Genomic DNA, 17,962 nt, shown 5'->3' with positions numbered 1-17,962 from the left:
GGTCTAAATATCGATTCGGGAGCCTGATTTCACAGTCGCTTGTCGCATAAGGCAGGGGGTTGCTTAATTCAGACTCTTTTAATAGTAAATTGCGTCCGGAGCATAAAATAGGGTCGCATATGACAGGGAGTCGCTAAATTCAGGGGGTCGTTAAGGCAGTCTTGACTGTACTCGATGATTCTTTGGACTTTTGGCTTGACGTTAATCTTTTAAGTTTTTCTCAGGTCACAGTTCGTAGTGTTGCTAGCATTTTCGAGCTCCGCGGGCTTTTTTGCACCAAGAAACATGTTATTTCCTCTCCATTTTCACAGAATTTTGCAAATTACAGATGTCCAAAATGAAAACAAATATTGCCTAGACGCTTACTTACATATCCGATAATTACTTTTGTATAAAGCGACAAGCGTCTAGAAGCAGTCACGTGATTATCGGTAAATTAACTGCCCGAAAGGAGTTTTTAAAGAGAAAAGGACAGTTTGAGCGAATTCCCCGATTTTAGAACGTGATCGCAAAAATATTCGAGTGCCATGATTTTCTACTCGCATTTTTTTATTCTTACTTGAATTTTGCGAGTTAGCGACCGTTAAATTCGATCCCTGCTGGTATGTTACTTAGGTGAGCAGCCTAGGGCTATCTTGGCCCTCTTGTTGAAAGAATGGATTTAAAGTTGCTCACATGCACAACTGTTTCTTGATATAATTTGCTTCAAACTTCTAGTTGTACGTCCTTCATGTGAAGATGGTCTGTTTTAAAAACTTTGCTAAGGATGGCACAGTGTGTTGGGGCATCAATGTTCTATAGACACAAATCTGTTTTTTTTTGACGAACTGAATAACATCTGTAGTAGATGACTTTATGCTAAGAGAACATTAACGCCCATGTGTACCCATGTGTATGAAATTTTAATGCTCACAATATATGATCCTGCTATTGTTGAATGTTACAGTTAGGAAAGTCCTTGCTGGAGAAAGAGAGGTATACAGAATTTGAAGAAGTTACACTGCTTGGTATGCTTTGTCCTATATTCAGTCAGGAGGATACTTTGTTATCTGTAAGTATGCTGTTTGCTGTTTGTTCAGTCTAACGGAAACTTTGTTTGCTAAATGTATGCTGTTAGCTCTATGATAATAGCTGCAAGAATGCTGTTAGTTGTATGATGTTAGTTGCAAGAATGCTGTTAGTTGTATGATGTTAGCTGCAAGAATGCTGTTGTATGTTCAGTTAGGAGGAAAGTTTTGTGGCTGAATGCATTTGTTAGCTGTAAATATGCTGTTAGTTGTATATTCAGCTAAGAGAAAAGATTGTGAGCTGTTAGTGTGCTGTAAGCTTAAGTTCTATGTTTGGTTTCAAAATTCTCTCAAAAGTATGTTCAGTTAGGAGAAAACACCTATCCTCAAAGTAAGAATACTGTTAGATGTTAGATTGTTGTTAGTTATGAGTACCCAGTTAGATGAAAGTATGCTGTTCGGTTTAAGTATGTTGTTAGCTGCGAGATTGTTGTTAGCTGTAAATATGTTGTTAGCTGTAAGTTGTTAGCTGTAAATGTTTTTAGCTGTATGTTGTTAGCTGTAAATATGTTGTTAGCTGTAGGTATGTTGTAAGCCGAGATATTCTTGTTAGCTGTAAGTGTGTTGTTAGCTGGGAGAGTTGTTCGCTAGGCTGAGAATTTTTATTATCTGTATGTGCATTCAAGACAGTCTGTCACATAAAGACTAATCCTTTGTTAAAGGTCAAGACACATAAATTATGTCTCTCACACTGCTGTGTGGTGGGAGACATAATGCTTTACTCCTGTATGTGTTTCCATCTGTGTGTCTCACAAATTTTGTTCAGGCATTTAAGTCGAACAGTTCTCATCCTGTCTTCACCAAACTTGAAGAAAATGTGTTTGACCAAAAGTCCTCGTCCAAGTTCGATAACTAGCCAAATCGGCCTTCTCACTTAGGAATTACTGGCCTTGAATTACCAAAATAGGCCCTTTTACTCTAGTTGGCGCAGTGACTCAAACATTTTTCATCCGATCCTCACCAAACTTGAACAATATGTGTTTGGCCATAAGTCTTTCAAGGATTTTGGCTGAATTATGGTCCTTTTTGGACTTGGAAATCAGTTAAAATTTTCATACCATTCCATATTTTCCTAACCTGTTTGTCATATGGCTTTGAAACTTTGACCACTTCTTTCTGCTTCATCATTTCATCAATGGCTGGTCTGATTTTGCAATAATTCACAGAAATATTGATCTGCTGCTCTTTTTTTCAGGATTTTGAATGGTTCATATTAAATGCTGCAATAATATCAAAGAATCCACAACGTGCCTACGCTTTTGGCAGGCAAGCAGTCCTTGAGGTATGTCCATATTTGGAGCAGAGTTTGCCATTGTGTGAATTTTTATGCCCCCAAAGGGAGGCATATAGTTTTTGAACCGTCTGTCTGTCTGTCTGTCGGCAATTTTCGTGTCTGGTCCATATCTTTGTCATCCATGGATGGATTTTCAAATAACTTGGCATGAATGTGTACCACAGTAAGACGACGTGCAGTGCGTAAAACCCAGGTCCGTAGCTCAAAGGTCAAGGTCACACTTAGACGTTAAAGGATAGTGCATTGATGGGTGTGTCCGGTCCATATCTTTGTCATCGATGGATGGATTTTCAAATAACTTGGCATGAATGTGTACCACAGTAAGACGACGTGCAGTGCGCAAGACCCAGGTCCGTAGCTCAAAGGTCAAGGTCACACTTAGACGTTAAAGGGTCGTGCATTGATGGGCCTGTCCGGTCCATATCTTTGTCATCGATGGATGGATTTTCAAATAACTTGGCATAAATGTGTACCACAGTAAGACGACGTGTCATGCGCAAGACCCAGGTTCGTTGCTCAAAGGTCAAGGTCACACTTAGATGTTAAAGGATAGTGCATTGATGGGCGTGTCCGGTCCATATCTTTGTCATCGATGGATGGATTTTCAAATAACTTTGCATGAATGTGTACCACAGTAAGAGGACGTGTCACACGCAAGACCCAGGTCCGTAGCTCAAAGGTCAAGGTCACACTTAGACGTTAAAGATCATTTTTCATGATAGTGCATTGATGGGCATGTCCGGTCCATATCTTTGTCATTCATGCATGGATTTTAAAATAACTATGCATGAATGTGTGACACAGTAAGACGATGTGTCGCTTGCAAGACCCAGCTCCGTAGGTCAAAGGTCCTAAACTCTTGACATCAGCCATAACTATTCATTCAAAGTGCTATCGGGGGCATGTGTCATCCTACGGAGACAGCTCTTGTTAGTATATACATTGTAGTAAGTACAGATTAAAATTCGAGAGTTAAGGACTAATGTTAAGTGCAACCTAATATTTATTCTTTATGTAGAATACTTTAAGATTACTTTTATGGTTGACCGCCTTGGTAGCCTAGTGGTAGACACCGTCGTTTATATGACTGAAAAATTGTTGAAAATCACTTTTAACCTGAACACACACACACGTACACAAACAATACTTTTATGGTTGAGACAATGAGAGGGTCAAGTTTTACCTTTTATTCTGTGAATTAGTATTAAACATCAGGTTATTTACCATGGTAGGCAAAATCAGATATCTAAAAAAATCTTGGACAAAAATTTACCTGGCAAGTAGTGAGTTTTTCTGACCATTGGTTCTTGTCCAGAAATAGCTTAAGCATTGTTTAAAAACTGCTTACACAATAGTTACTTTGTATTTCTAACAAACCAACATGATTAAATGTGATCAATATGTAAGATGTAATATTTATTTTCTTTCAAAGAATCTAGAATCACCTCAAGCCTGGAACATGTTTATGCAAGTGATAATGGTGTGTAATGACCAGAGACATAACCGCTTCTGTCTACGTAAAATGATGACTGTAAGTAAAAATAAATTGCCTGGTACTGTTTGGATTTTGTGCAGGATTTTTCTGATACCAGTGATGATACATTATTTTTAGCTCATCTGATTTTTTGAAAAAAAAATGAGTCATTGTCATCACTTGATCGGTGTCGGCGTAGGCCTTGCCTGGTTAAGTTTTATGTTTAGGTCAGCTTTCCTCCTAAACTGTCAAAGCTATTGCTTTGAAACTTGGAACACTTGTTCACCATCATAAGCTGACCCTGTACAGCAAGAAACATAAGTCCATCCTTCCTTTTGCAAGATTTATGGCCCCTTTTGTACTTGTACTTAGAAAATATTAGATTTTTGTTGTAAGGGGGGGGGTATACTGGTTTCAGGTTTTCTGTCTGTCTGTCTGTCCGTCTGTCCGTAGACGCAATCTTGTGCGCACCATCTCTCCATATCCCCTTGACAGAATTTAATGAAACTTCACACAAGTGATCACTACCAACAGTAGTTGTGCATGGGGCATGTTAGGTTCTTTTAGAAAAAAAATTTGCAGAGTTATGGGACTTTGTTTTTTTGTTACTATACTATATACATAGACACAATCTTGTGCGCACCATCTCTCCTCATCCCCTTGACACAATTTAATGAAACTTCACACAAGTGATCAGTACCAACAGTAGTTGTGCATGGGGCATGTTAGGTTCTTTTAGAAAAATTTTTTGCAGAGTTATGGGACTTTGTTTTTTTGTTACTATACTATATACATAGACACAATCTTGTGCGCACCATCTCTCCTCATCCCCTTGACACAATTTAATGAAACTTCACACAAGTGATCAGTAACAACAGTAGTTGTGCATGGGGCATGTTAGGTTCTTTCAGTGACAAAAATTGCAGAGTTATGGGACTTTGTTTCTTGTTAACATACTATGTACATACAGTCTGCATATGCAGTCTTGTGCGTACCTCATCTACCAAACCCTTATACACAATTTAATGAAACTTCACACAAGTGATCAGTACCAACCCTAGTTGTGCATGGTGCATGTTACATTCTTTTAGATAAATATTCTGCATAAGTTATGGGACTTTGATTTTTGTAACTATACTGTATACATACAGTCTATATACATACAGTCCACATAATTATGCAATCTTGTGTGCGTCAAATTGCAATGTACTGTGTCAGTGCATGCGGGGGTACATTCATCACCTTTAGTGATAGCTCTAGTTTGGTTAAGTTTTATGTTTAGGTCAACTTTTCTCCTAAACTATCAAAGCTATTGCTTTGAAACCTGCAACACTTGTTCACCATCATAAGCTGACCCTGTACATCAAGAAACATAACTCCATCCTGCTTTTTGCAAGAATTATTGCCCCTTTTGGACTTAGAAAATCACTTTCCATGGTTAAGTTTTATGTTCAGGTCAGCTTTTCTCCTAAACTATCAAAGCTATTGCTTTAAAACTTGCAACACTTGTTCACCATCATAAGCTGACCCTGTACAGGAAGAAACATAACTTTATCCTGCTTTTTGCTCTTTTGGACTTAGAAAATATCAAATCAATCAAAGCTATTGATAAACATGGGTAGGACAATATTTCTTTCATACAAAAAAATCAGATGAGCATCAGCACCCGCATGGCGGTGCTCTTGTTATTAGTTCTATCTGTTAAAAATACTGACTATGGTCAGTTAACTTTTTACATGCATGAAGGTGAAAAATGAATGTACCTTGTCTCTCAATGTGTGCGTTAGAGCTTAAACCATTTGATCTCTTTCAGTAAAATCTGGTTGAGACATTTCCTATTTGGCGTAAGAAAATATTTAATGCTTTATTGCTCAGGAAAAGTCTTTATTAGATTTTCTATCTTCTAGAGGAGATTGCTAACCATTGTATTTATGCCCCTCTTTAGAGAAGGGTATTTTTTTTTTTTGGCTCATGTAGGCTGTTGGTTATTCTGTCAGTTTATCAGTAGTTGGTAAAGAGTTTTGGTACTTTGTGGGACAGTGTAACATTGAGACTGCCAATAGTTGATAGCTAGAGGATTTGTTCGGTGTACAGCCACCAATATTCATAGCATGAATGTTGGTTCAGTACAAGATACCTATTGATTTTAGGGTCCTAAGATTACAGCATACTTGAGAATGAAAATTACAAATCTAGACTTCCACAACTGGCCGTCATAGGGGACATAGGTGTTTTAGAAACATTTCTTGTTTTGCTATGTCTTCCATTTTACTCCTAAATGTGTCTGTCTTATGGGAGCGGTGTTTTAGAAACATTTCTTGTTTTGTTATGTCTTTCATTTTACTCCTAATTGTGTCTGTCTTTTAGGAGCCCAACAACATAATGCTGGGAATAATGAATGGACATAATTCAATGGCATCTGGTACATACAAGCATTCACTGGGTGAGTCATATATATATTTCAATGCAATCATTCAAAGAATGTTAATAAAAGTACATCAGAATATCCATACAGTTAGGTACATACAAACATTTACCAAAAGTAAGTTTTGAACGGTTTTGATTGAAAAAAAATACTTGTATGATGGTTGCAAGTAACAGTCAGTTTGTGAGTTAGAATTGTTTTCTCTGACAGCTAGCTATCCCGTTTGAATCCAATATCTTTGTGTAACTCTCGTTGATATTTCTTCATTTGTTGTTGTGAAAAAATGCTTTCACTCTGCCTGAAAAACAAGCACTACTTTGTGAAACTTAAATAAATTGCCACAGAATTAGCAACAGTTTACAAATCTGGTTTGTTTGTACCTACTTGATTTGACCCATTGGTTTCATATCCACGCTAAAAGCAGCTGCCAACCCAGACGCGTCAGTGGTAACATAAAATTGTGTGCATATTTCTCAAAGTTATGTCTGCTACTCCAGAAAAGAAGCGAAATGGAGGAAGAAAGGCTTGTATAACAAAGGGAGTATGATATGAATAATTTCAGCCAAAATGGAAAGCATGATTAAGAATTTGCCATTGCGTAGTCTGCAGTAAACTTATAGATTTGTGGACATTATGTTAATATTGAACCGTGTCATTAATGTATGTAGCTGGCTGGGTACTTATGTATTCGTCTGTTTCCAGGAGAGTATGCCAATGTGTTTAGAAGAATTCCTACTGATCCTATGGTGAGCTTGTGTATTGGGCTTGATTTCATACATTGTGCATCGCAAAGATTTGCAGCAAAACGCCAGTATCTTATAACACAGGTATATGATCTGATTTTGATACAAAACTGTGTTCTAAGTGTCTTCAGTCATGATAAGTGATGTTAAACATCCTGTGTGTTTTACAGCCTAGCAAAGTGATTTCCTTGTCTGAAGTAAACAAAAGGTTGAAATAAGAATCATTAAATGTACTGTTCACAAACTGCAGTATTATAAAAACACTTAGCTTTTCATTTGAAAAATGTAGATAAGGATTAATATATAATGAATTACATTCCCTTAAAAATTCAGTTTGCACTTTTGTTTACCAGTGGAGGTTTGTTGGTAGTAATTATACCCCCACCAAACATGTTTGAGGGGGTTATATAGGAGTCAGTTTTGTCACGTCCCGTCGCGTCGCGTCGCGTCGCGTCGTCGCGTCGTGTCCCGAAATCTATTATCTCAGTTATTACTAAATGGATTTGATTCAAACTTAAAATACATGTTCCACCTTATCACCCACATCATGTGACACAAGGTGCATAACTCTTGACACCAGGTTTTCATGAATTATGTCCCCTTTTACTTAGAATTTAAGGTTAATTTTGTTGTATTTTCACTATATCTCAGTTATTACAAAATGGATTTGATTCAAACTTAAAATAAATGTTCCACCTCATCACCCACATCATGTGACATAAGGTGCATAACTCTGACACATTTTTTTATGAATTATGCCCCTTTTTACTTAGAATTTAAGGTTGATTTTGATGTATTTTCACTTTATCTCAGTTACTACTGAATGGATTTGATTCAAACTTAAAATAGATGTTCCACCTCATCACCCACATCATGTGCCCACATCATGTGACACAAGGTGCATAACTCTGACACCAAGTTTTCATGAATTATGTCCCCTTTTACTTAGAATTTAAGGTTAATTTTGTTGTATTTTCACTATATCTCAGTTATTACTAAATGGATTTGATTCAGACTTAAAATAGTTGTTCCACCTCATCACCCAGATGATGTGACATAAGGTGCTTAACTCTGACATAAATTTTTTATGAATTATGTCCCCCTTTACTTTAAATGTAAGGTTGATTTTGATGTATTTTCACTATATCTCAATTATTACAAAATGGATTTGATTCAAACTTAAAATAGATGTTCCACCTCATCACCCACATCATGTGACACAAGGTGCATAACTCTGACACCAATTTTTCATGAATTATGCCCCTTTTTACTTAGAATTTAAGGTTAATTTTGATGTATTTTCACTATATCTCAATTACTACTGAATGGATTTGATTCAGACTTAAAATAGATGTTCCACCTCATCACCCACATCATGTGACACAAGGTGCATAACTCTGACACTATTTTTCTTGAATTCTGTCCCCTTTTACCTAGAATTTAAGGTTAATTTTGATGTATTTTCACTATATCTCATTCTGATTGGCTTAGAGCCAAAGGGAAGTAACCTTTTTTTAACCTTTGTACTGAGTTTCTTCCCCTTAAATTCCAGGAATTAGTCTATTTTTAGAAGTCCTATTTTTAGGTTTTCAATATTTTAGGTATTTTTCTAACTTTTTTATTATAAGTCCTATGTAAAAAGTAAAAACATTTTTCCGTGGTAACATGGGTCGGTATTCACTTTTAGTGTATCTCTAATATTACAGATTTAATATATTTACTAGTATTACTATACTAGTATTATACTAGTATTACTTATATGTGGAAGCCCAGGATGAAGTACTCCAAAGTATTTTTAAGATTCCTTACGGTTGCCATTCTTCTGTGACAAGACCGTATGGTGGGGGTATGAGTCACTCCTGTGACAGTTCTAGTTTGGTCTTGGTAAAATATTTACCTTTAGTATCATAAACTTAATTTTTCAGTATAAAATCTGAAGAGAAATATATTTTCTCCATAAGACTTTGTTTATACTTAATATTATGTGTTTTCTAACAAATTGTGTGGCACTCTTGGAAACTCATAAATGCTAACAGAATATCACATTTAATTATGCTGGAAATGTTTATTCTTCAGGGTGTGGCGTTTCTGAACAACTACATTGAGCTACGAGGTGAATGCCAGGAGACATACTATAACCTGGCTCGGGCACTGCATCAGATTAGTGAGTTTGTGTTTAGAATGTAGTTAAGTTTACTCAATGTTCTGACTTTGAACACAATGTTCTGATGTTTTTTCTGTGAAAACTTTATCTCAGTTGTAAATGGTATCGCATATTTGTGAACTTACAATACAGTGTATGTGCCTTTAGCAGATCACTAGGGAAGCAACACATGCATTCATCTGTGTATCAGCTATAGCTAGGTTAAAAATTCATTTAGAAGAAAAATATTGTATTGATAGCATGCAGCAGTATTTTGATTGTTAATTAATTTCTGTGACAGTGATTTACATTTTATCAGAAGAAGTGTTAGCACCATTAATGGTATATGTTCACAATTGTAAGATCATATGATTTGAGCTTTTCCTCTGCCCAAAGGGGCCATCTTTGAATCTAATATTTGTCTTTGGTTGAAAAAACAGTGAAACCTTCTTTGCTTATTGCCTTTTCTCAAGCAGAAGAATGTTGGCACCCACAGGTAGTGCACTTGTTTGATTTTGGATCATGGCTCACTACTGTCTAGATCCTGTGTCAGTCTAGGGCCTTTTAGTGGTGATGGTTGTTTACTTTGAATCACTTGCCCCTTAATGATGTGGGTAAGAGTCTCACTCAGGGGGTGTTGAATTCTTCATGTGAGGAAGTTGTCAAGCTGGCTTACGGAAAGTTGGCGGTTTTACCAATATGCATTTCCATGATGAAATAATGCAGGTTGGGCACCTTGGTTCTTGCTCCATCATCAAAGCTGGAAAGTCCACATACGACTTATATTTGTGTCGTCGTGACATTAAACTCAACAAATATATTGAACATCTGCCAAGGTCATGGAAGTAAATTTAGCAGTTTCTAGAAAATATACTTGGTTAAATTACATTTTCTGCATAAAAATTAAGATTTATAATCAGTAAGTGCAACTACCGTCATGTGACATGTTACTATTTCAGATTTGCTATATGCAGCAATCCATTACTACAAGAAGGCATTAGGATTTCCACCTTGTGTTGGAGAAAAATCGGTAAGAGATGTGAAGCTTCATTGCCTGTATCATGCACAAGTTCTTAAAACGACGCTTATATCAACATTTACCCTGCTTAATTTCTAAAGTGGACTGGTCCATCATTCAAGTAGGGCAATACCATTTATTATTTGAAGAAGGGGTTAGCTGAAAATGTACTGACTGATAAGCAAACATTGTACACCATGATCAGTCTGCACAGACATTCAAGCTGATCTTGGTCTGCACTGATAGCAGAGACAGAATTACTTGCTGCAAGCAGGCTAAAGGTTAAAGTATCACCTTGCAGGACGATTGAAAACCAGAACATAATGGATTCATTTCATGTCACTAGAAAATGTTTGGGAAAAAAATGAAGATTAATAAAAAGAAATATTTAGTGAAAAAATGTGAAAATACAATTTTGTATGTGCTATCATGCTGAATTTATTAAGTTCAAACTAATTTTTGAAAAGCTGCAGTTGGGTTTGAACCTTTTGCCCGAACTCCCAGAAGAAGTTACTTCCTCTAGCACATTAATTGTAAGGAGAGATCACTGCATGGGGGCGTCCTGGTCATGGGATTAGTCGCTGGTATTGAATCACTTAACCCTCACTGATGTGGGTTTGAGCCTTACTGAAGGCTTTGAATTGTTTATGTGAGGAAGCTATACAGCTGTCTTTCGGAAGGCTGGTGGTTATACCCAGGTGCTGGCTTCTGATGAAATAATGCATGGAGGGCACCTGTGGTATTTCTCCGCCATCAAAGCTGGGAAGTCGCCATAATTTATGACCTATAATGGTGTTGGTGCATGATTAAACCAAACAATAACAAATATATAAGAAATTGCCTCTTTCCTTTAGAGTAAGAAACTTGCACTTTGTTCACTAGACATTTGTTCTCTGGAGTTGCTTGAATTTTACCCATGGGTTAAGATAGTTTTTTGCTTAAATTTTAAAATCCCGTCATCGAGAAATGCAGAGCTAAATAAGAACAAATAGAATATTTGTATTTTTGGTGTTTGATTGAAATATGTTTCAGTCGATGAACATAGATGTAGTAACTTCACAATTGGCAAAGCTAATTGTAAAAATACAAGATCTGGTGTTCAGAAGTGAAAGATATTTTGAGCTTAAGCAAACAGGTTTTCTTTATTTATATTTCTTGTATTTTTAGAGGTTTTATGAGATGAAATAATATTTCATAATCATTAGTATTGTAATTGTATTGTTGTACTCTTTTAGGGAATGTTTGACTTAAGCATGGAGATAGCCTACAACTTGGCATTGATCTACCAGAACAGCGGAGCGACTGATTACGCAAGATACCTCCTCTACAAATATTGTGTCATTTGAAGAGACTGGGAAACATGTGTAAAACAATCTCGAGACATAACAACAGATGACCAGGAGATGGTGATGATAGATGGAGAAAAGCATTGCACTGCTGTGGACTGTTGATGACTGGTTAAGAGCTAACAAATGTCATTTTGTCATTTTGAGAGACTGAACAACACATGTATGAAACAATCCACTGATCCATTGAGACTGTGATAATAGGTCAATAGGAGCATTACACTGCTGTGGACAGTTTTGAATGAGTGCACCATGACTGGCTCAAAGCTAAAAAAAGATAAACAACACCAGGAGAAAGTTGGTGTTGCAGTGATGAATGAATATAGATTGTAGGCTGTATGGGGAAAGTTGTTGTTTCTTTGACAAATGGATTTCGGTTGAAGGCTAAAGAGATGAATGGCAGACAAATGGATTTAGGTTGGAGGCTAAAGAGATGAATGGCAGTACGGAAAGTAATGCTGACATAGTTGGGACAGTTAATGTGTGTATTTGTGGGAATGTGGAAGTACAGTATTTCTATTTTTGACTCAACAGTTTGTCACAGATATAAGGAGACTTTCTGTTTACTTGTTCAGAGTGAGCTATGATGGAAATTTGACCATCAGTGAGATGATATGATTTAGTATTTAATAAGTGATTTTGAAATAGTATTTATCTGTGTATATAAGACAGATATGAGAAGAATGGGAGAAAATAAACAGAATCTCCAGTGTAACAGGTGACTGCAGACAGGTTTGTGGTGAAAAGTTCTGTTGTTTTTTATCCTAGGTTTTTGCCTCCAGTGTTCTTGTTAATTATTTTGAAGATATTTTATCTGTTAAAACTATTTACTGAGTAAGCCTGACAGAATCCTGGATAAAAGCCTAGGAAATTGTTCATGTTTAGCTTGTTATGTAACTGATACCTGTTGAATATTGTTAAAATGAAATCATGTTGTTTTTTTAAGAGACAGGGCTTTTTTTTAGCTGAAATCGGTAATAACATGCATAGTTTTTGGAAATGTAATTGTGATTTTTGGTTTACTTGGGAATTTTGAAAATAAAGTGTCTTTGATGAAATCGTTTCATTTTACATCGAGTTGTTTCAGTTTTGAAAGTCCTGATTGAAATATTGGGAACAAACATTTTGAAAAATGTAAATCTTTATTACAGATTGAAAAAAAAAATGTCCCTATTTCAAATTGGGAAGTCTCCTATTTTGGCCTAAAATGCAGAATGTAGAAAAAGCCCTGCAAGAGTAATGTGATAATTGTTACCATTCATTTTCATGGATGCCAGTCATTTTGTATCAGAGGAATTTTTGTTTTCATAGATAAATTTTTTCTCTTGTTTTGGTCAAAGAAAATGCCATGTAAAGATATTGCAAATAAAGCTAGAGATGAATTCCTAAATGGCTAAAGTGGATGAGTGGCATCAGTGAAATGTACCATGGAAATACAAGTAAAGTTTGTAATTAACCTTTACCCTGTTAATTTTCTAAAATGGACTGGTCTATCATTCAATTTGAGCAGTACCACTTATTATTCAAAGGGATGTTCACTGAAAATTTATTGACTGAAGAGCGAACAGTGCAGACCATGATCAGCCTGCACATCTGTGCAGGCTGATACTGGTCGCAAAGGGAGAATAAATTGCCACCAGCAGGCTAAAGGTTAAAAGATTAGGGCTGGGACGATTTCAAAATTTTGAAACCGGTTAATCATTTGTATGAAATCGAACCGAACCGGTTAATCGGCCGCCATATTTAAAACGCTGTTTTTTTTCCTGACAACTGTAGGTGATTACATTATGATTAGGAACTTATGGATTTTATCGTTTGCAAGCAGTGTGATAATATATGTCATATTTTAGTGTATTTTATTTCAAACATATCACGACAGGCAAATTACTGACTATTAACTACGTTAAATGTGTTTAAGCAGAAATATACTACGAGTCTATGTGCTAGTCAAAGAAATGTAAAAAGATAAAGTACGAATCGTGGTGTTTATTCTTTGAGAGCGATTAGCGGTTTTGCAATATTGAAATCGGTTTCACCTAGTAATCGAATCAGATCCGATTAACCGTGTAATCATCCCAGCCCTACAAAAGATTGAGACTTCATATGCAGTGACAGGTGATTTAAATAAATATGGACAGTGATATTTTTCTATTTTCAAAAGTTAGTTTAATATAGCGACAAATCATTTAGAAGAATGGTAAATCAGATTTTAAAATGTTAATTCAGAGATTTCTGCCTTACCAGTTAGTCAATCTTTTATAAGTTGTGAGAATTTTCTGTGTTTACTTATGTACATTGTACAAGTGCTGAAGTCACAATTTTTAATTTGATAATTGTAGTGCATGTATTGTAGTTCATACCCAGATAGGGAATGGATTGTTACGAACCACTAAGTTTTCCATAATTATTATGCGATTGTTACAAAAAACAGCTCTTACATTGACAGGCGGTTTATGCATGTTTTATGGTACTTTTGCTATATTGAATTATTTTGAATTTTATCAAACTGCATTGGATAATATTTTTCCATCCTTTAGTATTGACATATTGTATTTTTTGATTGATTTATGTACAAGTTTTGTAAAGCAGCTGGCTCTAAGTTTGTAAAGCAAATGAGCGGCACCACGAGAAAACCAACACAGTGGCTTTGCGACCAGCATGGATCCAGACCAGCCTGCGCATCCGCGCAGTCTGGTCAGGATCCATGCTGTTCGCTTTAAAAGCCTATTGCAATGAGAGAAATCATTAGTGAACAGTATAAATCCTGACTAGACTGCATGGATGCGCAGGCTGGTCTGGATCCATGCTGGTCGCAAACCCACTACATTGGTTTTCTCATGGCGTGGCTCAAATTAAGGTGTGATTGATGGCTGATAAGTTATCCAGAACTGTTGGGAGAAAACTTTGTAGAACTGAATTGATGGAGATAAAGCATTTTTCACTTGATCATTTGATAAGGAACAAAGGCACTAAAACCATTAGTTGTCACAAGAAAATCATCATAGATGTTCTTGCAACAGTTTACAGAAAAAAATTCATGATGCTATACAGTGCAATTATGTATAAGGTAAGGGACATAAAAGAGTTTGTGAGATTGGGATTTTACATTTATATGTAAATGCAGAATACAGATTTACAGAATTTTTGAAATTGTACAAACATGAGTGGACAAACAGTATTTGAAATATTATAATATATACATTTATACTTACGAGTGAATATGCATGATTTATGGAATTATATATTTTCAGCTCCAAAAAATAAGGCGTAAAAGAAAAAGTTGTTTGTTTCCGGTGACCCGACCTACCCTATTTTTTTACCGCCGACCCTAAACTTTTTTAGCGGTAAAATCGGGCTGCATATTTTTGCAAATAAGTATATTATTATTTTTATAGCTCTTAGCACGAATGGACTACTCCACCGATCGGGTGAGTGTTTTTTTTAGCTCACCTGTCACAAAGTGACAAGGTGAGCTTTTGTGATCGCGCAGCGTCCGTCGTCCGCCGTCCGTCCGTCCGTGCGTGCGTGCGTCCGTAAACTTTTGCTTGTGACCACTCTAGAGGTCACATTTTTCATGGGATCTTTATGAAAGTTGGTCAGAATGTTCACCTTGATGATATCTAGGTCAAGTTCGAAACTGGGTCACGTGCCGTCAAAAACTAGGTCAGTAGGTCTAAAAATAGAAAAACCTTGTGACCTCTCTAGAGCCATATATTTCACAAGATCTTCATGAAAATTGGTCAGAATGTTCACCTTGATGATATCTAGGTCAAGTTCGAAACTGGGTCACGTGGGGTCAAAAACTAGGTCAGTAGGTCTAAAAATAGAAAACCCTTGTGACCTCTCTAGAGGCCATATTTTTCATGAGATCTTTATGAATATTGGTCAGAATGTTCACCTTGATGATATCTAGGTCAAGTTCGAAACTGGGTCACGTGGGGTCAAAAACTAGGTCATTAGGTCTAAAAATAGAAAAACCTTGTGACCTCTCTAGAGGCCATATTTCTCAATGGATCTTCATGAAAATTGGTCAGAATGTTCAGCTTGATGATATCTAGGTCAAGTTTGAAACTGGGTCACGTGGGGGTAAAAACTAGGTCAGTAGATCTAAAAATAGAAAAAACCTTGTGACCTGTCTAGAGGCCACATTTTTCATGAGATCTTCATGAATGTTGGTCAGAATGTTCACCTTGATGATATCTAGGTCAAGTTCGATACTGGGTCATGTGAAATCAAAAACTAGGTGAGTAGGTCTAAAAATAGAAAAACCTTGTGACCTCTCTAGAGGCCATATTTCTCAATGGATCTTCATGAAAATTGGTCAGAATGTTCACCTTGATGATATCTAGGTCAGATTCAAAACTGGGTCACGCGCGGTCAAAAACTAGGTCAGTAGGTCTAAAAATAGAAAAACCTTGTGATGTCTCTAGAGGCCATATTTTTCAATGGATCTTCATGAAAATTGATCAGAATGTTAACCTTGATGATATCTAGATCAGATTCGAAACTGGGTCATGTGGGGTTAAAAACTAGGTCAGTAGATCTAAAAATAGAAAAACCTTGTGACTTCTCTAGAGGCCACATTTTTCATGAGATCTTCATGAATATAGGTCAGAATGTTCACCTTGATGATATCTAGGTCAGGTTCGAAACTGGGTCACGTGGGGTCAAAAACTAGGTCAGTAGGTCTAAAAATAGAAAAACTTTGTGACCTCTCTAGAGGCCATATTTCTCAATGGATCTTCATGAAAATTGGTGAGAATGTTCAGCTTGATGATATCTAGGTCAGGTTCGTAACTGGGTCATGTGCGGTCAAAAACTAGGTCAGTAGGTCGAAAAATAGAAAAACCTTGTGACCTCTCTAGAGGCCATTTTTTTCACGAGATCTTCATGAAAATTGGTGAGAATGTTCACCTTGATGAGATCTAGGTCAGATTTAAAAGTGGGTCACATGCCTTCAAAAACTAGGTCAGTAGGTCTAAAAATAGAAAAACTTTGTGACCTCTCTAGAGGCCATATTTCTCAATGGATCTTTATGAAAATTGGTGAGAATGTTCAGCTTGATGATATCTAGGTCAGGTTCATAACTGGGTCATGTGCGGTCAAAAACTAGGTCAGTAGGTCGAAAAATAGAAAAACCTTGTGACCTCTCTAGAGGCCATATTTTTCACGAGATCTTCATGAAAATTGGTGAGAATGTTCACCTTGATGATATCTAGGTCAAATTTAAAAGTGGGTCACATGCCTTCAAAAACTAGGTCATTAGGTCAAATAATAGAAAAACCTTGTGACCTCTCTAGAGGCCATATTTTTCAATGGATCTTCATGAAAATTGGTCAGAATTTTTTATCTTGATGATATCTAGGTCACATTTGCTTAAAAACTAGGTCACTTTGTCAAATAATAGAAATAACGACGTCATACTCAGTTCAACACTGGGTCATGTGGGGATAGGTGAGCGATTCAGGACCATCATGGTCCTCTTGTCTTGGTAACTTTACCAAATTGAGAAATTACATCAGGCAAAATTACCTGGATTGACTGGAATTTACCCGCGAATCGTAAAAATATCAAAACGTCGTGCTCATGGTGCAGGTAATTTTCCATTCCAGAAGCACGTGCGCCCTATCGTAATATCTGATTTACATCGCGGTTACTTTTGACACAAAAAACGCGCATAGTGCATTCATTTTTTAATATAATCGCTTCAAATTTTCAACACCCCTTGAGAACTAATACAGTTTGAGTTCTATAACAATTTTAATAAGATATCCACAGGAATGTAGGCAAAATTCTTTAAAAACGAACAAATTTTCATATAATGTTTTGTAAAATTTCTAACAGCGCGATCTTGATTATTTACTTCTTTCTTAAAGTAAATAACGGTACATACTAATGGTGATAAAATTCAGACTTTTGACCAGAATGTACAAAAAACACATTTAAAAAATCTTAAATGATGAAAAAGCGGCAGCAATTTAAATACATGGAGTAAAACGATTTTTGGCAAGCAGATTTCTGTTAGCACGGCAGAATAGGTTACGAGACCTCGTGAACGTAAATAGAAATGTGGTTTTAAAATAAAGCAGTATGATGTTGTTGCGGATTTTAATAAGTTTTAAATTATTCATTGTACATGTATTTTTTGACACAACACTTTGTTAGATATTCTTTTCAAACAATAATGTAAAATTCCTTGAGGGCAAATAGGTCACAGAGGTAGGCTATCCACTATCATCGTTCAGGGTTTGACACATTTACATGTCAGTTTATTCGGGATATTGCACATTCGCTTTAAAAAAAAGATAAAGAAAAAACTTTTTTATTGATTTCTTCTCAACAATTTAAGGAATCGAGAAAGTACGATTAGACAGTAATGTGTCACATGGCGCGAAAACATGACATAATGCCATGACAATCTCGGGCAACTATACCACTTTGATCTCCACTTC

At 36.3% G+C, this 17,962-nt stretch overlaps 1 protein-coding gene across 1 annotated transcript in view; it reads left to right on the top strand.

Annotated features, from left to right (window-relative positions):
* The window catches only part of LOC123524603 (general transcription factor 3C polypeptide 3-like), a 59,801-nt gene extending 42,424 nt beyond the window's left edge, over positions 1 to 17,377 (top strand). The window contains exons 19-26 of the mRNA XM_053538696.1: positions 947 to 1,051; positions 2,263 to 2,349; positions 3,794 to 3,892; positions 6,203 to 6,278; positions 6,963 to 7,087; positions 9,080 to 9,167; positions 10,106 to 10,176; positions 11,400 to 17,377. Of these exons, the coding sequence (XP_053394671.1) occupies positions 947 to 1,051; positions 2,263 to 2,349; positions 3,794 to 3,892; positions 6,203 to 6,278; positions 6,963 to 7,087; positions 9,080 to 9,167; positions 10,106 to 10,176; positions 11,400 to 11,510 (762 nt within the window). The 3' untranslated portion in view covers positions 11,511 to 17,377. The remainder of the gene's footprint in view (positions 1 to 946; positions 1,052 to 2,262; positions 2,350 to 3,793; positions 3,893 to 6,202; positions 6,279 to 6,962; positions 7,088 to 9,079; positions 9,168 to 10,105; positions 10,177 to 11,399) is intronic.
* Positions 17,378 to 17,962: the final 585 nt, after the last annotated feature.

The sequence above is a fragment of the Mercenaria mercenaria genome, chromosome 3 (genome assembly GCF_021730395.1).
Source record: "Mercenaria mercenaria strain notata chromosome 3, MADL_Memer_1, whole genome shotgun sequence".
Taxonomy (NCBI): Eukaryota; Metazoa; Mollusca; class Bivalvia; order Venerida; family Veneridae; genus Mercenaria; species Mercenaria mercenaria.
This window is presented reverse-complemented; position numbering and strand designations above follow the sequence as displayed.